Here is a 26,067-nt window from a genome sequence, read left to right on the forward strand (position 1 = left end):
TTGAAACCAAATGACAAAGCTATCTGACTGAAAATTCACCAAATACAAATTTTACAAAACACCTTGTATTCATTACCCTTTTCACGAGGGCAAGTCCCTCTCCATACTTCCTTATAGAGGGGGAGGGCTGTACTCTCACACCTCTTTATAAATCAGAGGGAGTCCTACACTCTTACACCTCTTTATTAATCAGGGGGAGTGCTGTACTTTTTCACCCCTTTATTAATCAACTGTCACTCCCTGGCTGCACAGTGCTGTAAAAGAGGGAAACACATTGATTTCTGTGCTAAACCAAATATTTATGTTTTACTTCAGGACCATGCCAATTTAGAGTGAGACTATCAGTAGGGAGTATGCATGGCGACGGTGTCTCACCGGGGGAGTATGCATGGCGACGGTGTCTCACCGGGGGAGTATGCATGGCGACGGTGTCTCACCGGGGGAGTATGCATGGCGGTGTCTCACCGGGAGTATGCATGGCGACGGTGTCTCACCGGGGAGTATGCATGGCACGGTGTCTCACCGGGGGAGTATGCATGGCGACGGTGTCTCACCGGGGGAGTATGCATGGCGACGGTGTCTCACCGGGGGAGTATGCATGGCGACGGTGTCTCACCGGGGGAGTATGCATGGCGACGGTGTCTCACCGGGAGTATGCATGGCGACGGTGTCTCACCGGGGAGTATGCATGGCGACGGTGTCTCACCGGGAGTATGCATGGCGACGGTGTCTCACCGGGGGAGTATGCATGGCGACGGTGTCTCACCGGGGGAGTATGCATGGCGACGGTGTCTCACCGGGGGAGTATGCATGGCGACGGTGTCTCACCGGGGGAGTATGCATGGCGACGGTGTCTCACCGCTGGAGTATGCATGGCGACGGTGTCTCACTGCTGGAGTATGCATGGCGACGGTGTCTCACTGCTGGAGTATGCATGGCGACGGTGTCTCACTGCTGGAGTATGCATGGCGACGGTGTCTCACCGGGGGAGTATGCATGGCGACGGTGTCTCACTGCTGGAGTATGCATGGTGGCATGGTCCAATGCAAACATCATTTTAGTCATCTGGTTTCAGTCAAATGGAAATACTTTTTTATCATTAACTCCAATTGAGCAGAATCCCAGTCTAACGGTATGTAGCATCACTACCCAGCAGGTACAGTATTGCATCAGTAATATTGAGTGCAAACAGTATTGCAGTACCTGTACTGTGGTAGTGCACGCGGTATTGCAGTACCAGTACTGTGGTTGTGCATGTGGTACTGCAGTACCAGTACTGTGGCCGCGCACATAATATTGCAGTACCAGTACGGTGGCCATGCCCGTGGCATTACCATATCAGTACTGTGTTATACAGCACCAGTGTAATGATGTATACTACTAGTGTAGAACAGTGCAACACTATATCTTTAGGATTGAGTGTTAAATATGGTGTTATGGTATCAGTGTTGTGGAAGATAGCACCAGATCTGTGACGTATTTTATCTCTCCCACTAATCTTAGAAATCAGGAATGATTATTACTTTACAGAATCAGTAAAATGGTGCAGTAATAACTGTATGGTTGTGATAAAACAAGTTGCTCTATTCTGGAGATAGTGATGGAAATATTGCTGGCAGTACTGCTAAGAAAGTAGTGAAAGGGTGGTACCATAAATGCTCCATTTCTTAACTTCTGAAAGTTGAGTTTTAAATGGCATAAGAGTTAGTATTTATTTAATTTGTTTAGTGGGGTAGAACACTATCAATCTGCCCATTTGTAGCATTGGTAGTAATAGTTGTAAGGGAAGCCTTAGCTGCCTTTGGTGCTTGCATTTTACTGAAGCTAATTTCCTATATTTTGTGCGTTTCTATTCTGGGATGTTCTGCTAAAATCTGCATGTTGCATACAGAGTACAGTCCCTAAAGCAGCAGGGCAGAGTGATGTCCAGTTACAATGTTATTTGTTGACATGTACTGCAGAGCAATTATGTATGAGTTTTCTGCAAACTGACTATTACCAGGTCCTGTTATACAGGTTATCAAAATAATACAGCAGTGAAACAGTACATCAGGACTGTGAAGAGCAAATCAAACTAGTAAGTACTGTGTACTACATATTGGGTACACTAGTATTTTTTCAGAAATCTGATGCTACCAGGATGTGTAATGGACATTATTAGATAAATGGTTCACTGCAGTAAAAAAAACATCCTAGACAAGTACCACAAAAAGAGTTCCCTTAACAGTTTTGACACCCAATATGAATTCAACTGATACTGTGGTTGTAGTATTCCTCAGAGGCTACTAGAATATGCAATACTTAGCAGAAAAGTGTGTTACTGCATTACTGCAGCATCTTCTATGGGTAGCAGGAGTATTATAGTAAAGTAGATGTAATATAGTGCCATTAAGATAGATGCACTGTAATCTTTGCACAAATTGTATGGAAGCAGCTAATGTTATGAATGCCACTACAAAAGTTTGTCATTGCAGTATTACACCTGCCCACACAAGTGCGTACACACACACACACACACACACACACACACACACACACACACACACACACACACACACACAAGAATCCAGTAGCCACAACTGGGTGCCACAATTAAGTCATCCTGTAACTGTCATACAATAATTGAGTGTTGTACGGTTGTGCATTATATTATTATGATTATACATTATAAAAAAGCATTGCCCACACAGGACTGACCTACCACTCCATAGGTACCATGAGAATTACTGCACAACAGGGTCATAAAAAAAAAAAAAAAAAAAGGAGTACAAATTAGAGTGCAAAATGATGTTCAGTTTGGATGCAGGCAGGTCATATACTACATTTTACAATGAACACTTTTGTTGACAAAAGCAGCAAAGTCAAATATAAATGCAGTCAGAAACAGAAAAAAACGTACATTTAAACAAGAAATCTTTGTAATTTACCTCTTCTGAGAAATAGTCACAAAGTGCCTCCACTGGAATAGGTTTGAGTGGGGTCTCTCGCCGGTACTTCAGAGGAAGTACCTGTTGGCTTCGCTTCTGCAGGGATGAAACCACATCACCAAATTTGTCCATGGTCTTTTCCTGATCCTGACAGAAAAAAACAAAAGTGACATGGCTGACTTGTCTTAACAAGATTTAAATAAATTGTAGGAACAAAAAGTGTTGATGAGGCTACGAAATTAAATTTCTACAGATATTGCTTTAAATTGCTAATACAGTGGCAATCCTAGTAGTGCAGCACAAGGCTGTGAGCTACAGTCTTTTCCACAAGATCTGGGTTTGATTCCTTCACACTCTCCCTGCACATTGTAACACACTGCTTACTGCTGACTGTTAAGACAGGAATAAAATAATAACAGCAACTGTGTCATACTGGATATTATGAATTGCAAGTGAACTATGGCAAAAACGCGTTGGGCCATTTAGGCAATCTAAAACAGGTAAATACTTACTAGAATGAATGGAATACAAGGTACAAATTATGCAGTGCAACTTATTGACTGCATTGTAACAACTTGTATGTAAAAAGGCTCTCTTGAATGTTATTTTTTGCCAACTTGTGTGGAACTATACAGGTTGAAGAGAATGTGCTGTGTGATATGGCTCAGCACAGGCAAGTAAGTAATGAGTCCGGACTATAAGCCTTTAACTTGTGCAACAACTTACTAATGAAGCAATGACTGAAAGACCAGATTGTTCTTTCATCGTTTTTGTTGCACATTATTCTTTAAAGAAAATACATCTGAACATATTTTTGTTAGCAGCTTCTGTTTTTCAATGTAAAAAGTGTAAAGCTTGTAGAGGGGAATGAATGAATAAATGAATGGTACAGAGTGATATACCAGGCACACTACCAGTAGATGGATTTGTTCAGTACGGGAATGTTACCCAATAGTAGACATTACCAAGTTATAGAACTACATCATGTACACTTTCCATCTTGAAAATCTTACTGAATGTCAGTAATAAGGAAAGAATAAAGTGTGCACCTTTTCCTTTAAATAGTAATTTTAATTTTGTGAATGTGCACCAATTAGAATTCTCCGACGCACCTTGAGAATCCCAGGGTTCACTGCTCACAGATGATCATTATCTTTTCTTGTAACTGCTATGTGAGCCATGCACTACAGGGAAAACACGGCGTTTTCTGCTACTCCCCAAATGGCAGGAGTTCTGTTTCAAGGTGGTATGCCCTTACTGACTCGTGGTAAAGGCTGGGTCAGAGTGATGGTGAGGCAGTGAAGGGACATGCCTACAGTGCCGCACAGAGGCAGAGCTCAGTGCATTTAGGAGAAGATCCTTTCACATTTGCTTTTTTTTTTTCTCAGAATTCATACATCACAGCAACATTTTCATGATCTTTATTCCTCTCATTTAATTCACACTTCATTCTATGCCCAGGCTCTAGTGAAAGTGAACAGAGCAGATTTTTACCTACCCTTGAAAGGCATTCAATTAATCCTACCACCCTCCTGTTGAATTTCAGCTGTATTCATCAATGAAACATAGTTAGGAAAACACCTTTTGTTCCAGTGAAAATGTCTTGTGTCTAATAGAATTTATACTGAGGAACTGAGTTTATGTTCCTCTGTGGAGTTGGTGGAGGTGGGTGCGGGAAGTGGCAACATTGGAGTCTGGGGATTAGACAAAAGAACTGGTTATATGACAGGTGAATCAAGTCATTTCCATATTTTTTCAGAAAAATAACCCTATGTAATACCTTAATGTACTCCCCTTTTCATATTTCTTCATTTCTGAGGCTGTACTGTTCCATACAGCACAGAAAACTAGTGCAAGACACATGGAGCGGCACTTCTGCATCACATTACCCTTCCCATTGTGCACAAATGTTGTGTGTTATGGCATACCAGGATGGTACATACCAATTTGGGTACGTATGCTCCTGCTCTAGATATTTTGCTTCATTTTTTCATTTTCATATGGGATGGATAGATTGTGCCATATGACTTAGTTCCTAAACAGCAAATCCAGAATTATAGACAATCAATCTATTAGAGAGGACATGTTGGAGGGACAGGTATGTGTCTCAAAGATTACCTAGTCTCTGGAACAGACTTCTTATCCATGTGAAGCTAAGCTTATCCCTGACCATGCAACTTAGACCAGTAAATGGGAAATTGAATTTACCCCTGGTTTGACTCCTATGTTCCCAATGGACAGCAGCAACCTGTGAATGCTTGATGTATACCAGTCTATATTGTAACTTGTAAACCTTCCTTGTGGCATCAGAGCATGACAGCAATATTTTTGGGGTAAGCTTGTCTTGGCCCAAAATGGCTCTTTAGCTGATACCCTAATAACCACTTAAGAACCCATAACACCACATAAGAACCCATAACACCACAAACAGTTTACATAACTCCATAAAGTACTACCTGAAGAGTTCCAATGGTTTCCAAGTGTTTCCATTTCATTTAAAATGATTTTAGTCATGAGAAATGGGACATAAATACTCTGACACCTTATCAGTTATTGTTTGCCTCCACGAACAAAATGGAATATAGTTTCTGAAAGGTCATTAAGGTACTGTTGCCACGTATGTGTCTCTCTTAACTTCAGATCAGCATTTTAAAATGACTATAGTTCAGTCCCATTTTTATATAGTGAATATGTGATGAATATAGTAATTGCATCAAGGAATGACAACAGACAGCTAAATCATTTGGATGGAGAGGACTGCAATCTACATACTAGAGATATTCTAAAGTTTACATACAGATATACATAGTCACTAACTTACTATGTGACACATACCAGTGTTAAGTGAATTAATAGAGAGTACAATCCAGTTTCCACATGGATTACTTCTTTGTTCCAACTGTTTCAAGATATCCAGGGTAAGACATGGTTTATTTTAATATCAGTTGAGGTGATGTTGTTACTTGTAATAGGAATTTTTTTTTTAAGAGAGACTACAGCCCCAGAAAGAACTGCATTTCTGAGAGATTCATTCACTTGTATTTCAAGTGCATTTCCAACTACAAATTAAGAAATGCTTTAAGGAGAAACAGCAGTCCCTTCAATAGTAAGAGGCCTTACTTAAGGTTATGACTAAGTGGCAGTTGTAGGATTCTAGCTGTCAGCCACTTAAAAATCTAGTATGATAAGAAAAACTGATAATATACCTATATTCATTGCAGATTTTCTTTTTTATTTAGTAACTAGATTTTTCTAGTGGAAGAAGTCTACGAAACTTCACAGAAATATGGCTGTACATGGGCCTGACTAACCAGATGAATTAAACTACAAGTACATAAAAATTAAGGAGACTGTATACAAGGCAAAACATAAAAAAATTAAATTAGTTTCATTCAAATGCATTAGTGGTTAACTATCTCAAAGGTCAGAGCAGCCGTGGGCCGTGGCCCACAAGATATGAACATGTAGCCACAATACTTACATCCAAGTCTCGCAGCAGGAACTCTGTCTGGTAGATGTCCTTGAACTCTGGGCTGTACTTCTGGTTCAGGTCTGTGTCCACCTTCTTCAACAGGTCCTGAGCCTCTTTGGCATCTTTATGGAACTGTGGTCAGCAAAACAAACACAGCGTTAAGTCAGGTGACAGCTTCATGCACTTTGCTAAAGTATAGATTACTACAGAATCTTGTTTTCTAAGCAAAAACATGGAGGGTGTTCAAAATGGGATGGAATAAAACTGCTTGTATTAAAATTATAGATTTATATTATTATTTTAATTCATCACTGTATCTTGTAACTTTTTTTGTCTTCATGAAGAGCTTTCCTTTCTGGGCCTTTGAAAACGAGTAGCTGCTGCTCATAGGGACTTTCTAGCTAAAATAAATAAATTAGATACTTACAAAAATGTATGTTACTGTCTCCATTACACTAGGAGCAGAAGGCACTCAATATCCTTAAAGATTTAATACTATATTTCCTCCCTTCCTATAAATTATCATATGGTTCAGTACAATGGCGTAGCTAGAGTTTGTGCCGCCCAGGGCTGTTTTTGAGTTTGTTGCCCCCACTCACAAAATCATGCTCAAATGGGCCCCCCCATACACATCCCTCCCCCCTCGCAGCCATTCCAGTCTCCCATTACTTGGCTATTTCTCCCCATTTACCATAAACACTGTAGTATGCATACTGCTTTATACTTTACTTCAACAATAATTTGGATTTCATTTAAAACTTATTTTAAATTTTATAGCATAAACATTGATAGATATCTGCTAAACAAAGCAACACAGTCTCGCAATTAAAATAGACATAGCATTGCTCTGTCCTTGAAACTCACATTCAAAGAAAATACATCTGGGCAGTAGCAAATAAAGTTTACCTTTGGGCTATTTTCAAATCTTAGGCCCCTTGCAGACATATTTAGGACCATGCAAACATACATGTGTTGCTTGATTTCACATTCCTGGTTGTATTAAATTATAGTCATTGTATAATACAGCAAGTGTTAGAGTGTGTTTTAAATTTATTGGTTTGAACATTTTTCCAATAAGCAATGAAACAATGTATGAATCAATAATGACAAAACTGCCCAATTCAGAACATTTCCATCATAAAAGTCTACTCAAACTTCTGTCATTGCAATCCACCAATAACAGTAAATATGCACAATCTCTGCAGAAGTAAAAGTCATCTAAATAATTCCACATCAAAGAGATCTGTAACTAATGAAGAGGTTGATGCTACCAAACAGCTTTATTTCACAGTTTCATCTACAAATAAAGTGCCTGTTGCGCTTAAGAATAAATTGTCTATGCTTCATTAAAAAATGATAAGCTGGTAATGTTGCAATAGGGAATGGATGGCAAACTGATAACAGGTTCGTAGTTACTAGGTAACTCATCCAAAGGAGGGCATTCTCAGAACTACAGCATCCACCCCCTTTGAAGTACAACATAGTACAGTATCAGCATCCATCTACATACTGTGGCGTAGAACCGACGGCCTTCTGCATCAAAAGCAAGTGCACTACCTGTTGTGGTATTAACAATACAAGCAGACTCAGCATAAACACTAAACTTCTCTACCCCTGAAGCTTGATCTCTCCACTCGCACACTCTCTCCACTCGCACACTCTCTCCACTCGCACACTCTCTCCACTCGCACACTCTCTCCACTCGCACACTCCATTACTTAGTTGGTGAAGAAGTAAGTGTGAATGGGTGTGGGTGGACATGAAGAAGCAATTTTAAATAGCACAGGCGGACAAGAAGAACAGGACATCTGTGCATGCCCAACACAGACTGTTCTTAATGAAGAATGTCCTTAAATAAACAGCAGAGTTTTGTAAATAAATGTGACAGTCCCAAAAAGTAAGGCCTGGGATGGACCACCCCTCTACCCTCTCCCCCCAGCTATTCCACTGGTTTGGTATATAGTTTCTTGGTCTCTTACATGTTCCTGAACTTTCCCAAATACTTGGCACATTAAGTGCTTATAGATATGGTTCAGTAAGAGGATGGGACTATGAGAAGCACAGCTGAAGGCCGACATTATGTGGAGACCCCAACAAGATTAACAGAATCATGGAGCCCCAGCAGGGGAGACCTCAGCATACGTAATGGAATCAGTAGGACATAAGAGTCAATGATTAGCAAGAGTTATAGTGTTCATCAGTTCTGAGATTTTGAGACCTTTGTACCATTAGGCTTTCAACATAATTAAAAGGGTGTTAAAGGAACCTCAGAAAGAGTAATGCATTCAGCTTTAAGGGCTCACTAGGATTTAGCTTGCTATTTCTGACAGAGCAGTCAGAAAGTAACAGACAAGTGTAATGGAACAACATGGGGGAGGCACAAAGTCTAAAAGAACCAGAATGGTCTAGCAAGATTAAAAAAAAAAATCAGAGGTCCCCAACAAAACTGATGGACACTTGGGACCTACAAGTACTTGTTCACCTAACAATGTTAACAGAGTAGGAGGCATTGCAGCAGATATAGTACCCCTTAAGTCTTACCATTGGATAAAATAACAGTTTGTCATATGAGCTTGCAGTATGAACAGTATGAATGAATTAAAGTATGACAATAACTATACCTGAAATTATAAGGCTCTACACTACAGATGTCCCCTTAAATGTTTCATTCTATTGACTGTTAAACTGACTGCAGTTTGTGTGGGATTTCACTGTTTCCATAGAGTGACTGAGATTTGAATGACTGAAGCCTGATCCAGCCAAGATGGAAACAATGCTAATTCATCCTACCATTTTGTTTATCAAACGGTCCTTTGCTCTCTTGACTTATAATCTATGGAAGGAGACAGGTAGAAGCTGTTCATCAACGTTGGCCTGTAGGATGTTGATAAATGCTCCACCCACCTTTTTCTCAGCTAGGTTACTTTTGTTGCTCTTGCTTGCCTTGGGCTTTCAGCTGGTGACTTGGCCCACCTGCAGCAGTACCAATATTCCTTGTCCAGGTTCCTGATTAACATACCTAGAATGTGTCATATTATCCCTGTGCTGTAGGATCTGTGTTGGTGCCACTGGTGGCCAGATGTACAGTTAGAATTACTAGTCTCACCTTCTTGGCCTTATAGCACTTCAGTCCTGCTTAAAGACTTGCCGAGGTTTTATATCCTCACAACACAGTTCAGATAGTCAGATGCAGGGTTGTCAGCTGTTTTAAGGCTTTTTCTAATTCGTATCTAGATTATGGGAGTTGCCACCCTGAATATCAAAAAAAGGAGTGGTGATAAGGGCAGCTAGGATGGTTAGCTCAGAAGCTGATTTCTTGGCTGAGTTGGATTTTATTTGTCATATGTTTAAGCAAAGGGGATATCCTGAATGGCTTTTGGACGAGTTAACATAAGAAGCGTAAGCATGGGGTATACAAACCAATTTTGGGGTTTGGATTCATTAGAAATACCAGTTGTAACAGATTAATGGATGACTTCAACTTGTCTTTGGTGCTTACATACAATGGGATGGCTAATTCCATTATTGAGGTGTTAAATGACCACTGGGAAATTTTGTAGTGTGATGTGGGTATAGGTTCTAAACTTGGAAAAAACCCTAAGTATGTTTTTAGAAGATTTAAATGCATTAAGAACATTCTTGAAGGGGTGAGACCTACACACAAGATAAATAGAAGAGTGGGGAATTTCAAATGTAATGCCTGTCCTTTTTGTCCACATATATTTGAAACTGGGGATTATGTCAAAATTAATGGACGGAGGCTGCATATTAGGGGCCATTATAATTGTAATAGTAAAAGGGTGATTTATATGGCTAAATGTAAGGAACGTCCCTTTGTTTATATAGGTAAAATTAGTAGGAAATTAAAAACTAGAATGGGTGAACATTTAGCTGATATCAGGCATGGTAGGGCAACCAGTGCATTATTTAGACATATAAGTAAAAACCCCACACATGGTTTTAAATTTTTGGTCCAGCAGCACCTTAAAGAGGATGAAAAAGGGGGTATTTTGGATGTACATTTAGATGCATTAGAACTGAGAAGGCAATTGTTTATGGATGCCTCTAGGTATCCAGGCATAAATTAAACTATTGCCAGTGTTCTTAAACTCGATCAAATTTCTGGTTAGTTTGTGGAGGGTTTTTAAGAATATTTTTGGCTTTTTAACTTATTTATATATATTTTTTTTTGAACAGAAAACAATGTAATATTTTGTAATTAATGCTTTTAAGATTTTAAATATGTGTTGGTGAATTATAGCTTATTGGAAGCTATGATATTGCTTTAAGAATTTTAATTGATGTTTAATTGAATAATTCAGGGGTGTATTTAACTTGGTTGGGTAAGGTTAATTTTTTTGTTCTGAAGAAGTCTCTGTAGTGGAGAGGAAAGTGCTTAACTGTTTTTGGAATAAACTTGGTGTCCTTTGGAGTGCTCACTTTCTTCTGTTTTATTTAGCTGCTTTTAAGGCCCCAGCTGAAGACATCTGGCAAGATTTTTTCTTGGTCTTTGGAATCCTCTACTTTCCCTCATTTAGGTATTCTAGATGGAATATTTAAAATGTCCCTTAGGTTCCATTTTACCAGATTCTGTTGCGAGCCTGGCAGAAGTATTTCTGCAAACTTTAGCATTTCTCGCTGGGTCCATCTTGAAAAATCCATAACTTTAAAAAACATTTGCTGCACTTTTAATGACTTGCATATGGTTCTAGTCACTCACTGTTTTATTCTGTGGGTGGTTGTGTTTAAACATTACAAATAAAATCAAATAAAGCAATATAAATACCTTTAACCATGCTCTGTATAACTGCAGTGTAAACAGATTCATTGTTGTAAACTTAGTTTACTTCACTGCCATATTTAAAGTTCTTGTTATATTGTACATCTTACAAAAATTCTTCTTGATACTCGGTAATGTCTGACAATGGCATTTGTCCTGTGTGTTAAATATCTTGGCTATTCTCCACTAGTTCTTTCCTCCTGTACACTAGTTTTTAGAGTACTCCCCATAGCAGTATATAATATCCCTATCTTGTATATCCTAACTAATGTCTTTTGGCTTTTCCCGGTTAGGGTCACCACAGCAGAATTCCAGTCCGCTAATGATTGGCAGTGGATTTTTTTACGATGCAGAGTTGCCAGCCGACACCCAACCTTCAAAGAAGGCACACCCATTCATGCACGCACCTATCTGCATGTCTTTAAACTTCACTCGACCGCAGGGAGGACATGCAGACTCCCACACAGAAGGGGCTCCAGCCAAGTATTGAACGGGAGAACCTCTTGCTGTGAGGTGACAATGCTAACAGCTGCACCACCATGGCCGATTCCTCTCTTGTATATCCTATTTCACTTTATTTGGGACAGCCCCCCTAGAAGTGTCTTCACCTCATACTACCTCAGTCTTTCCTTCAAGTACATCCATTTTTAGGGGGGGGGGGGTCTATATAACTTTTAAAAATAACACCAGGCACAGGGAACCCAGCTGTAAAGACAAAACTTCTTTAATCCGAAACGAATACAGGCAGAGATAGTAACAGTAATAACGCTGTAATATAAATTTCCTTTTACGTTTTCATCACCGAACTTCATCAGATAAAATAACCTCAGTATACAGATCATTTATATACCCATCTCAACTTAAAAGGACCAATAAAAAAATAGCATTAATTAAATCAATACATGTAAAAACTTATTCTTCCTAGGTATCAAAAAAATATCAAAGTTAATAGGTATAAATAAAGTACGTATTTCATCATTTAATATTATTATAAAACCAATCTGTGTGAAAATAATAAATGTTAAATATTTAGAAAGCTTAAGTGCAGTAACTTAAAACATAGGAAAACAGCACCATCTAGTGAAATAAAAATATATTGTGACATTAAAAGCTTAAAAAACATATAGGAGTGTGAATATTACACATGACAGCCTGAATAAATGAATGTTTTACTCAAATATAACACTTCTTAAAAAACTTTATAAGAATAACAACAGCAGTAACAATGTTAAATATATCCAAAACATATGCTGCAATTTGGCAGATCTAAGTTTTAAAAATGGCTTCAAAGATAACATATCATGTAAACCAGGGGTGTTGCTGGCATCTAAAATTATTTGCCAGTATAACTCCCTGTATTCCAGGAGAGTATTCCAGGAGAGTCTCCCATGGACCTCCCCCAGGATCTAAAGGGACAACTTCTATAACAAAATCTGAAATTCAGCTTTATCACATATTTGCTGATGCTTGTAGAGTGCATTATTATCGTTTTTCTTCCTAATGTCGTATCTGTGCTTGTACATTCTCTGCTTCAGTTTCCTTTCAGTCTTGCCCACATAAAAAGAGTCGCACACCCCACATAAAGCAATATATAACACTCCAGTGGGTCTGTATAACAACTGAAACCCAAATCAGTGAACGGCCAGTCATCGAATGTTCATATCAGTGAAACGTGTTTCCCAGGGAAGTGAATTAGTTGGCCAAAAGATCAACAGACACGCCAATCGCAGTCGATCAAATCCACCAAGGTGTGTGGGGGGGGGGGACTACGTCCAACCTCACTTATACATTCCAACTCCGAGATTGCATTATAGTGGGGAAAAGGGCAAATTTCTGTATGTTGGCAAACTAACTCACTTCCCTGGGAACAATGTTCGCTGATGTGAATGTTTGATGAACGGCTGCTTGCTGATTTGGGTTCAATAAACAGCCATTCGTCAAAGTTAGGTTTTGATGTACTGATAAAGACCCCATTTTTAGAATTTCTTGACTATCCCCTCATGGTTTGCCTTCAGGGGTGCTTAGAACTAAAGGCAATGGATACTGTCTTACAAAGCAAGTCATTCAGCTAATGAGGAAGTAAGAGTGACTTTCTGAATGAGGTGCCTTGTCTACTTAGGCAGGTGACATCTATTAGAGGCAAGTCTGTGTCTACATTACCTTGTGATAGTCCTTCATGTTCTTCAGATGGCTCTCTTCACAGATGAGCAGATTGAGATATTCCTTCCAGTCAGCATGGACTGCCTCCATATGAGCCTAAAGACACGAGAAAAGAGAAAGCAAGGAGTCAGCATGCAAAAACCAACCATGAAATGCCATCTCTGTACCACCCAATAGCAAATTAAATGCCAGGTCTGTACCACCTAATGTCAAATGCCACCTCTGTACCACCCAATATCAAATCAAATGCCCACACTGGAGACCTTACGGTGAGACTGTGCATGTCCATTTTTTTTTCCTAGTGGTTCCCAAATTGTTTCATTCAGCACTGAATCTATTAGTGCTGAATGAACAAATCAATGTTTAATGAAAGAATTTGGGAATAGCTAGTAGCTTCTGGAAATATAGCACTGATTCTATTATTTTCCCAATAACTGAACTCAAGCTGAGAAGTGGTTGGCTTCCAGCATCTGAATAAGAGTCATGTCTACCTTCTTCTAGTCTTCAGGAATGCATTAAAAAGTTTAGTGATATTAACCATTTGCCATTCAGTCCATTCAGATGTCAAAGCTGAATTGCATCAGGCATGAATGCCTTGCCCACAATTTTTGAAGATCTTACTATGAAGTCAGCATTGTCACTCTTTGTATTTGATTGTTTATGTGGGTATCTGAAATTCTCATGTCCCTTTTCCATGCATAGGGACTAAGGGACTACAAGAATTTATCTAAGAATTCTGTTTTTTTTCACACACTCTGTTTACCGTGTCCTACTATCCATTTTATATAGCCTCACTATACCTTTATGTACAGATTGTGTGTGTGTGTGTGTGTGTGTGTGTGTGTGTGTGTGTGTGTGTGTGTGTGCATGTGTGGCAGACGGGCACAATGAGCAACGGTGTCAACTCAGAGCAAGATGTTGTCTGGTTTAGTTCATGGCTGATGTGACTTCCGTGAGGGGTCTGCACCTACCCTCTGTGCCAGTTTTTTTTTTCTTCAGATACATTGCTTTCCTCCCACATCCCAAAGACAATGAAATGGCAACTCTAATTTGTCCAAAGGGGAGTTTGTGGTATGTGTGTGTGTTTACTTCCTACTTGTCTACTAAACTCAATTTTGCCTATTAGAGCAGTTGTTATAGGAGTTGCATACAATTCATCAGCATTGGAAGGATGGATGTGTATACGTTAGCACTTCCAATATATTACATACACACACACCCTCTTTTCTTCAGACCGAATCTTTAATTATGTCTTACTAGTTGTGCCCGTTTTTCTCCATCTGTATTTCCTCATAGTTTACAACTGCCACATATTTCTGCATAAGCACCATCACCTCATTTGACGACCACTGTAGGAAGTTTTCTTTTTATTTATATATTTGTGTTCTATAAAGGAATGTTTCTCTGTGTTGCTAATTTTGATATATTTGTATCCCCACTTTTCTTCAATGTTACCTCTATGCTGATGCCATAAAACATTCCTGAGGTAATGTTTTTTTTTTGTCTCAAAATTGAACCTTTACTTTGCTTCTTCAACTCACTCTGAATTGAGAGGTTGATAATTCTTTAATCAACAAAAGGCAGAACATTACCCAGATTTAAGATCCAGTCTCTCCTCACCGTTTTAGAGCACCACATTCAAGTCTCCTCTTTTTTTAAGGATTTTTCTACTGTATATATTCTGCTCTTTATATGGCTTACAAAAATGATTCTTTTGATAGAGGTAGCTAATTTGTTCCACTCAACATCTACCAAATTGAGATCTTCCAAAAGCAAAACATCCTCTTTCTCCACTATCTAAGGATGCTGTCTACCACCTATTACATATTAAGATTGTAAGCAATCTTCTTTCACTGAGGAAGGGGTCTATGTACCATCACTGTTTGGAATACCCCCTGTTTTTAATCTGTAATTAAACACCAATTCCTTTACAGCTTTTGTAAATTTCTTGTTTTGATCTCTTCATTTACATAAAGGGCGACCTCCTCTAATTATATCGGTCTTGCCCTGTCTGTAAACTGTTTACCTCCGGTTCTCTTTACAGCATTGCAGATGGCCAATGTTTATGCTAAAGCATGTTGTTCTGCATACAGCATTTATGTGATAGCCACAATAAAAGAAACTGCTGATGCATTAAATCTGCTAACTAGTTTAGACATTGGTTAATTACAATAGAGTCAGTGACTGGAAGATCTGTTTATAACAATGGACACTTGAACATTGTACAGGACTTCACTTCAACTAAACAAAAACTGCATATAATTAAACTTGCTACCTTTGCAAGACAGGTTAAGGTACAGATTTCTGATAAAACAATGGTCATGTTATAGCTATCCATGCACAGTAATATACCTCAATGGCATTCTTCCCCGGGTGGTTTGCAGCTACCATTTTCTCGCCATCTTCGTGAAGTTTGGTGACCGTAGTTTCTTTTGCCTCCAGGTTCTTGTTAATAAAGTTCTGTTGAGGTGAGAGTAAAATGTAATATTATTAAGCGATAGGAGTTAAAAATATTAATCAAGCATGTTATTCTTTACCTCGGTCCTCATTAAACAGGTGATCTTTTTTCTTGCAAACATTCTTGGTGTACATCTTACAAGTAGCTGTGCCTTACTAACTGGTAATCTAAATATCTATATATAGAGTTTTCCTTGTTTTATGCAATGCTTTTTTGGTAAATGTCCTTCTGAAGTTAGAGGAATGAATGACGGCTATAAGTTGAAGTTCATCCCTTAACAACAATAATGATAATAAAAACTAACTAAATAAATAAAAACAACAGTGTTATCAAGTTCCTTGTGACATCTTCAATGCTTTACGTTATTTACTGATCTAACAGCCGAGGCACGAATGACTGCAGACTGAAGTTACCTTTAAATCTAAATGATACAGCACAGTTGTGATGTTACTCAGAGTACACTTACATACGCATTAAGAGCAACACAAATACTCACATGCTTGTGTAATCAGTTCTTACCTCGTACTGCCTTTGACGATTGTTGTAGTTAAGGTTCTTATCACTCCAGTCATATGTCATGCGCTCATGTTCCTGCTGGTCCATCCAGTAGAGCTCATTGGTGCAGCGCTGCATGTAATCGCGCAGAGAATTAAGGTCATGCTGCCGTTGATCTGATGCTGACTGCAAGAATTAAAAGGAGGTTAATGAGGAAAAGCAGGCCTTGAACACTGTCACCATGGTTATGCTAAAATTCACGACAGGTAGCCTGAAAATTGTAATGCATTTAAAATATCATTGTTTGAAAGTCACTCCCTGCTTTATTTGCCTCAGGAAAAAAATTAACAAGTTTGGCAGTATTTAGATATTTCTGGTCACACTGTTTAAGCATGTCTGTATTCTCATATCAGAATAAAGTTTTAAATTTCACATTTAAATCCACTGTTGAAACAACAAGGCCAAGCAACTGAGCTAGCAACAAAGGGATAGCCCTTTTGTTAAACCACATTTAGCAAATGAGTTTTTTTTTTTTTTAATTATTTGGTATCTAGTTAAATGCGACTTTCAGCTTATATTATAGCTGAATTAGGGCAACTGATAAAAGTTGAATGACTCACCAGCCACAGATTACAGAAGTAAATAATATGGGAATCAAATGTATGGCTTGCTCATAGATTCAGAATAAGACTGAGGCAAATCAGTTGGCACATTATAAGCCTAACCAAAAAAACCCTATTCAAAAGTTCTCGCTGCCCTCAATGAGATTGAACCACTTTAAATTCTTTCCTGTTCTTTCAATTACTTAGGTTTAGTTTGAAGGTGGTGAGGTGCTACTCTGGCATGTAGTGGAACTTGGATCTAAAAGTCAGATTCCTATCCCAATGTATCTCTATCATACAAACATACTTATCTGATGACTGTGGTTTAAGGACATGTTTAACATGCACCTCTTCTAGCAACATGAATAACAGGATTACTAAACAGAGAGGCCCCTGGCAACCAGTTTACAGCAGTACTTTGATACAGCCAGTGTTACTGTGCACCAAGGTACTTTGGTAGAAATTAGAATCCATTTGTATTGCAAAATACTCTCCACTGAAGCTCAACTGACTATCAGTCAAATGGTACTGGGTGTCATTAACTGGGTAAGTCTTGTAAGCACAGTATATGAAACATTCTCTTATGTCACTTTATAGTTTGCACATGCAGGGACAGGTTTGTAATCCAGTTCTTTGCTGCAAGCTGCTCTTGTTTGTTTGGATACCCAATATAACTTTCTAACAGTGCAGGATTTTAAAAACTGGGCGCAGAAGTGCTTGTTCTTGGCTCACTGCCTTACACATTGTGATAATGACTGGTCCCAAAACATTTACTTGAAAAACCACATGAACCAGACAGACAGACTACGTAAATACATAAACAACAAAACAAACCACTTACCAGCAATTTGTTGTACTTCACCTGCAAGCCACTGATATAATCCTGTAAATATAAAAATACATGATGTCATTCATTCAGAATTTAAAAACACATTATGTCATTCATTTAGAACTGAATAGGCCAGTGGGCATTTTTTTTGTAGAGGGTAGGCCGTAAGGCATTTTACCTAATACATGTGTGTGTGTGTGTGTGTGTGTGTGTGTGTGTGTGTGTGTGTGTGTGTGTGTGTGTGTGTGTGTGTAAGGGTAGCTGCAATTATTGCATTAATCACCCATATTTTAAGCATAGCAACATGCCGTCATGCATGTATTTTAGATGCATCTTCCAAAACCATATTTTTATTTTACAGTGGATCAGTGCAAAAGATTCAGAAAGAATTACTGTTGAAGTAGTATTCAAGACTTCTTCACCGAACTATCATTGGAATGTAAGTTTAGGCACATGGTCCCATGATACAAGGTTAGAGATGCTATCATTAGAGCAGCTCATACTATAAAACTATAATGCTGTAATATATCAATGAGGTGAGCTGTTAGCAGCTTGGACACTGTAAATACCTCAAACCTTCTTTGTTCAAGAATTCTGGACAAGACAAAAATAATGGCGGGAGAAAAGGATAAAAAGGACGGCCAGTTTTGAAATATTACTCTAATTCAGTTAAAAAAAGTGAATAAAATACGAAATGATGTATCAACATGCATTTTCTGAGCAATACCAAATATGAAACTCTAATATCTGGCATTAATGACAGATTATAATCTTTAGTGATTTACTGGAAAAAAATCAAACATTTTATGAGGAAAAAAAGACAAAAATATTAGGCAAAATCAGGGACCTTCTCCAAAACTCATGAGATAGAAGTCAGTTCTGTAGTAATATCATCTGTTAACAGTTTGCTGTATGAAGTAAACCAGTAAAGCAAATTATGCAGAAGTAGGATGAAAAGAATGCAGCACTACCTACATTTGTATTTTGCTTAAAGTGTGTAAATTAAAAATGGTACTCAGCCTCTTTCTTTTTAGCAAGAATGTGTGGATATGCAACTCTAGGCCAGGTGTTGCCTTGCTATTGGCCGTTTGTTAAGCAACAGCTCTTTCTTAGGTACTGTATCTTAGACATAAAGGCAAACTATACTTGGCAGCAATGTCTCTGATATTTAAGCTGGAAACAAAACAATTTTGCAGAAAAGTATGAGTTGGGGTGCTTCACCAGAAGGTGTTAGGCAAAGAATATTAAAAGGACCATTATTTTGTCTTCTTTCTACACTCTGGATTGTAATCAAGCAAATGTGTGCTAACGTGGCTGATGACATCACTACTATAGTCATGGAAATGATCACACATGCATTTAGGGTATGCAAACTACAACCCAAAGGTCAAATGAACTGTTAAGAATGAAAGAGCAGTCTTTCAAGTACTGCAGTGGTCCAGCATTCATAAAATGTGGCCCATACTTGAACAATAATCGCATTACAGGAAAAACAATTCATATTCATACAGATCTGTCTTGACTATCAGAAGACATGCTACAGACACAGCTCTCAACTTTTAAACACAAAAAATCTGGACAAAGCAAAAATAAGGGTGGGGGGACAAAGGTCACACATCAGGGACAAGTTTTAATTATTGCTTTTATAAGCTTATAAATTTGCTCGACTAACAGGTTTTGAGATAGCATGGATTTACTACAAGGTATAAAATCTGAAACTCAGACAGTTGCCATTATTTGACTGGCTTTTGATTGGCTTCAGACACGATCTGGCAGAGAAGGACAAATTTTACATGGAGTAGACTAACAATAGGAGTTAAAAAATCTGGACATTCTGTGAAAATCTGGACAGTTGAGCAGTATGACTATAGAACAAAATGAATCTACTGGACACGACATAAAACCTCAAAGTTTATTTCAGGACTTCCTGCTCATAGGTAGATTTGAGCCCATGCACTTGGAGTTCAGCTGCCCAGTGCATTTAACAGTGGTATCCAGCACAAAACACAGAAGCCATCTCCTCTTACCTTATCGGCATTTTTGTTGATGTGAGGTCCCATTGCTTCAACTTCTTTGTGAAAGAGGTTATGTTCCTCTACTTGCTCATTGACGGATGGCAGGTCATTTCCAAATGTCATACTGTTCAACTTCATCTGTGGGAAACAAACAAAAAAAACCATGAAAGATCCAAAGATGCAAGTTTAACTACCCCCCCCCCCCACCCCAACACTCAAAACAGTGCATGCTTTTAGATGTGGTTACCCATCCCCACCAAACCTCATCTCCCAGAGAAAAAACATGAATTGGTTCTAGAACTTCCAGACATGAAAAGCAACCTCACAGTTAGATTTGAAGCAACAGTTTGAGTTTAATACACAGCAAATTCTTTGTATTGAACATGGGTAGTGACTTTTGTGTTTAAATATGCAAGGACTGTCTCATTATTTGTGTTTAATAACATAGGGATGCCTTACAAATATGTCTTGGAGGGCTTGGGCAAAACAATGTTTGGTTTGGAAATAAACAAGGGTTTTTAATTTATGTGGCACCAAAGAGTTGATGGCATATAGAAATGTGTTGGTTTAATTTCTGTTCAAGTTAAACTAAAAAGCATATTAAAAAGCTACATATAGACAAATAAATCAGAGTTTACTTAAAAATAGAAATAAACAATTTATAAAAGGGAAATTGTGTTTGTATGCTTGTCTTGGCATTAGCAGGTACTAGTAACTAAAGTACCAACAAAATAAACCTAAATGGCATATATTTTTGGCAGCTTAGCACAAAGGATTAAACCTGTGAGCTGGAAATAACCTTTGTCCTGCCATCCTACTTCAATCTGGGCAGCATGCTACCTTAGGGCAATACCTTCTGCCTCACAGCACAATGGTCTAGGTTCCGGCATTCAGTCTTGACCACTGGTTACTGTGTTTGTGGAGTTTTGCTTGCTCATCCTATATCTTGAGGGTTTTCTCTGGAGTACGCCATTTTTTTCCTTTGACAAAAACAAGCCAAGTTGGACACACACACACATATATATATATATATATATATATATATATATATATATATATATATATATATATATACACACACATATATACATATATATACATACATACACACACACACACACACACACACACACACACACACACACACAATAATTCAAGTTTTTGCAGTTGGGGGCTAAACATCCACTCACCCATGTACCTCTCATCCATAAATATTAACACAAGAGCATACAAACTTGTAAAAAATGTAAAACTGTAATCATGTAGACAACTGCTATCATCTCTCAGACTAGTTACAGGAACCATGGAACTGCAACCTTACAACACAAAAATTAACATATAAATTGAACTGCGGGATGAAACAAACATGCAGATATAAATATACTCAAATCTCACAACTGTGCAGACAAGGAAACATTCTGACACTCCCAATTGTTATGCAGCCCCTCTATTTTACATTCCAAGCTGCAGACAAAATGTAAATCAATTAAATGGAGTCAATAGAATTCACTTTAAATGGAGATAAACCAACTGTCAAGGATCCATAAATTGTTTTTATCCTTGACCTTGCAGCCTGAGTCTTGGACGCAAAGTGTCAGAGAGAAACAGGACGCAAAGTGTCAGAGAGAAACACCAGATCTCTCACTTACTAACTCAAACTTTCTTCTTTAGGCTTCGATACAATCATAGAAGTGAAAGTTAAGGATTAAATCTCATTTGGGATTTGAGCCAAAATCTCCAGCATTCTATGCTGGCATCATTGCTGCTGGACTATCAAGAACTTCAGAAAAGATAGGTGCTAGGTCTTCCATTAAGTACCTTTCCTTTTCAAACTACACACACTTGAATGCATAGAAAACGTTTTGCTTTATGCATTGTTAGAATTACAAAAGTGAAAGGTACATATGAGTTCTCATTTGAGATTCCAACCCACAATCTCCAGCATTTCACTTATCCATTTAACAAATAAATTAATTTAAAACTTTAGAATTCCTGTACTCTCCATTTGCTTACCATCTGATGAAAGGCAAATCTCTTAGATTGTGCTTCATCATCACCTATAAAAAGTGATACTCATGCGTGGTGGGTTTACGCAGTTAACAGGTAAATAAGTCGGTGGTGCAGTGGTACAGCACTGATGTTGACTCAAAGATCTTGATTCTCTGGTTCCTGAATGGAGTATTTTGTATGGATTGTACATACCCCTCTGTATTAGCATTGGTTTTCACAAAGTATTCTAATTAATTATTTATTTTATTTATTACATTTGATTACCAGGTAGTGTCCGACTGGCCCAGTAACCCATTTTCAGCAGAGACCCGGGGAGAAAAACTCCAGAAAAAGTTTAAAAAAGTTGCAAAGAAATACTTGTATAGTACAGTGATATAAAATAAAGAGTACAAACAAGGCAAAAACCGAGTTTTAGAATGTAGAATGCAACAAAAAAATAGAGAATAAAATTTTACACGAGTATATACACAAGTAAAATCAGGATATAACATAAGTAACAAGTATATATAAGCAGTGGTAAAAGATATTTTGTTATGTATATAAATAAGTCAGAATAGAAAAGAGAGAGCATTAGTAAGCAGTGTCGGAGGGTAGGAAAAGCTTAACCAGAGGGTGTACAGGAGCATAACCAATGATTAGTGAAATATTCTGCATTGATGAACTATCAATGCTCTAAACTGTCAATAAGTATGTATACAAGCACATGCAGTGTGTATGTGTCCTGCAGTAGAACAGATTGCTATTCAACTGCAGTGCTCTGCTCTGTGTCCACTGAATGCTGAAACAGATCATGCTACCCTGTGACCCTGAATAGGATAATGTAGGTATCAGGGAATGAAAGAATTAAAAAAAAAATAAAATAAAAAATCAATGATTCAACTATATTAAACAGTCAAAATGGAAATGTAGAACCAACCACGGAAAGTGTTTACTTAAACCCATGGGCTTTAGCCATTCTGCAACTGAACCTAGTATTTCATTTATTTATAACGTAATCATCAAGACTAATACGTGTAAATATAGCATAGCTTAAATTAAAAAGGTTCATCACTGGTTCAGAGAAATTACTGTGCCATCATGTACTGCTTCAGATATGAATGAAAAGTGGGTGGTAACTGAAAATGTACTGATAATACAAAGGCATGCCTATGATCAATAGAAATATCACGACATTAAGTGGTCAGACAGACTCCAAAATCTAGGATATAGGGTTGGGTTTACAAAGAATGAGGAAATAAGGGAGTAAAAATGGATATCAGTTGTTGGTATTAATGACATGCGGAAATGGATTTTGATATTATGGTTGTGCGAACAATGGAAATTGTCAACATGACAAGACTGTAAAGCAAAAGTTTTTTTTTTTCAAACCATTTGATTGGCATTAAACATGCAAGCCATTACAGATAACTTATTAAACACACAGATCCATTCCAACCTGTTACACAGTAACAGCTCACATACCTGCATATTGTAACGAACTAAAAAAGAGATGATGAAAAAGGGAGCAGTACATTATAACAATAATCACCAGGACTAATAAGTGTAAATATAACAAAGGTTAAATTAAAAAGGTTCATCACTGGTTCAGACAAATTACTGTGCCATCATATACTGCTTCAGAACTTAATGTCATAAAGGCTAGTGCTGAGTATCAGATGGATATGATACGCTGCCAAAAGTTTCCCTTATTTCCTTATGACAAAATCTCCAAACCCACTTGTTTAATCATGATGTTCACAAGTTGCAAGTATTTCCCACAGCTGTCAGTTGTTAAAATCCACATAAATGATTTACATTGGCCTAATAGTAAGGAGGTGAATAAAGTTAGAAAGACATTCACAACAAATGATGTCTCTTCCCAGCCACTTTTTCTCAACCTTTTCCCCCAAAGCTTTTGAACATAAAAACATATGCTTCAGTGTTATGTCTAAGAAACCCAATCTACAGTTTGTGCCCTTAGACAGCCCCTTTGTAAACTCAAAGATGGAGTCCAAAAGCTTTTTAAAACAAAACATCACTGTGCTCCTGTAAAGGTCAGGTAGGTTATTTAACAATATTCTTCTGATACAGACATTCCTTGCAGACCCTTGCTGCTAACAAACTCTGACAAATTGTTCCCATACTTTGCTGACTAAAATCTTGTACATGTCCACTGCCTTAATCAAACAGGGCTCTAAGGAAGTGGACCTAAAAGGTTGTGCTTTAATATGACTCACTACAGGTGTAATAGGGAAGCCTATATGTCCACAAAAAAAGGAATGCAGGACTGCGTAATGTAGCCCTAAACAGTGCTAGTGCCTTTAACCTCCAATGCCCCTTTCTGAAAATTAGATGGGAAAGAACCCCTTTTCCCTTCCATTAATTTAAATCGGGTCATATAATCACTGAATGTCTTTCAATGCCCAGTTACTCCCTTAAACAGGTTTACCATCATTGACCTTAAGATCCAGACACCCCTGCGAAGTGACAGTGGGAACCCAGACATTTTCAAGCAGGACTTGCTAAATACATATTTTAGCACTGCCTGCATTGGCACTAATTTGTACCAACTACAAACGTGCCAGAGAAGACTCTTAGAATACCATCTGACAGCCACAGTGTCTCAGCATTAAGTATCTTGGTTTTCAGCCTGACTCATACGGGGGAGTATCTTACGATTTAGAGTAAATAATTGGTAGATAGTAATTGTATGAGCATGCAAATAGAAGCCCCTCATATGGATACAAAAACTGAGGTATGAAGGAGGAGCATGTGCTACATAAGCACCTACAGTATCTAAAAAGCCTGATGACCTGTTTTAAAAACTATGAGGACATCATCAAAATTTTCCTTATGGTTACATTAGCTGACACTATGGGTAGATGTCTAAAGAAACAATATAGGATAGGAGCCAGAAGTATTTTGACAGAAGCAATTCTTTAATTATTAAAACAGGGATGGTCACATTGTAAAAATTACTTTGCTATTAATGGGCAGCTCCTCCCCTCCAGTTTGCCCAAGTAATCTCCAAGCTGTTATGTACAAACCATAAACAAACTCTACAACAGAAGAAAGAAATTGTTAAAAAAAAAAGAGTAAAATCCCATGATTGGAGGAACTCCCTGGTCAGCCTCAGTAAGAAAGATCCCTCATAAAATCCTCCAACGCTAGTTATGATCTAAAGACAACCACAAAGCATTCTATAGCTATGTCAAGAATCTCAATGGTAACATTCCGATCCGAAAATCCAAAAAAGGAGGCCAGCACCAAGAATGATACCTGGGTTTATTCCAATAAATCAAACCGGTTTTGGCAGTTTTGCCTCCATCAGTGATTGCCATCTTAATTATCAGACAGTCTATATATGCACACAGCACTTCATGTCAATCAAATATTTAAAGAGACAGTAATAACAAAAACTAAAATTATCTATAACCTAAACATATAAGTTATTTGATTGTTGGTTCTTTACTATTATTATTCCAGCTACAGGTGGTTATTAATGCCAGGGGAAAAAAAAAGAGCCCCTAGCCTTACAATGCACCTCTTTTCTTTATCATTCAAAGTACTATGCCACCCTAACTTATTCAATCACCCACTATCTTGTCAATAATGCAGAAGTGAAATATTGCTGATTTATGATCGCATACATGTCTGTAGGGTGCATTAGTCATTCGTTTGTTTCTGATATCACTTAAATGTTTACACATTCATATTCTGAATGGTCTAGACATTTACCCAACATAAAAAGATGAACAGGAACAAGTGGCCAAATAGACCACCCAGTCTGTTCCACAATTGGCAAAATGCTTGATCCTATAAACCGTTTGAGTGTTTTTACTAGAAAACTCCTTAGATTTTGGCATGTATCTACAAAAGGAGCAATGTCCACAAGAAAATGACCCAACTAACTTGCCCCCTGTAATCGTTAGTTGTTCTATAGAATAACTTTCACCCTTGGATTTGTAGTGATTAAGATAGGACCCCAGTGTTCGTCCCCTACGATATGAAAACTTACATCTATCCATAAGGAGACTTGATAGTTTCTTGATTTGCCATAAGAATATTCTAATTTTTGTTGATTGCATTTCTGATAGCATGAATATTTCTACCATAGGTAGTGACAGATAGAATACTGTCCCCTGAGGTACGAGTTTTTTTCTTTATATTGCAATAACTCTGACCTATCTTGTCCAGTAGCCCAATTACTAGCTGAAAGAATGTGTCCTGGTTTGTAGCCCCTAGCTCTAAATCTATGTATCAAATCATTCTTGTGATATTCATAGTCAACATAAGAGGAGCTATCCTTTTAATATGAAGGAATTGGGACTAGGGAATAT

The 26,067-nt window shown here is 38.0% G+C and overlaps 1 protein-coding gene across 1 annotated transcript in view; it reads right to left on the reverse strand.

The window, feature by feature from the left end:
• PPL (periplakin) overlaps positions 1–26,067 on the reverse strand; it is a 245,798-nt gene that overhangs the window by 68,910 nt on the left and 150,821 nt on the right. The window contains exons 5-11 of the mRNA XM_044089065.1: positions 19,751–19,876; positions 17,736–17,777; positions 16,317–16,478; positions 15,692–15,799; positions 13,340–13,435; positions 6,409–6,531; positions 2,928–3,074 (exon numbers count right to left, since the gene is read on the reverse strand). Of these exons, the coding sequence (XP_043945000.1) occupies positions 2,928–3,074; positions 6,409–6,531; positions 13,340–13,435; positions 15,692–15,799; positions 16,317–16,478; positions 17,736–17,777; positions 19,751–19,876 (804 nt within the window). The remainder of the gene's footprint in view (positions 1–2,927; positions 3,075–6,408; positions 6,532–13,339; positions 13,436–15,691; positions 15,800–16,316; positions 16,479–17,735; positions 17,778–19,750; positions 19,877–26,067) is intronic.

Source organism: Protopterus annectens, chromosome 12.part0 (assembly GCF_019279795.1).
Source record: "Protopterus annectens isolate FY-2018-M chromosome 12.part0, PAN1.0, whole genome shotgun sequence".
NCBI lineage: Eukaryota > Metazoa > Chordata > Ceratodontiformes > Protopteridae > Protopterus > Protopterus annectens.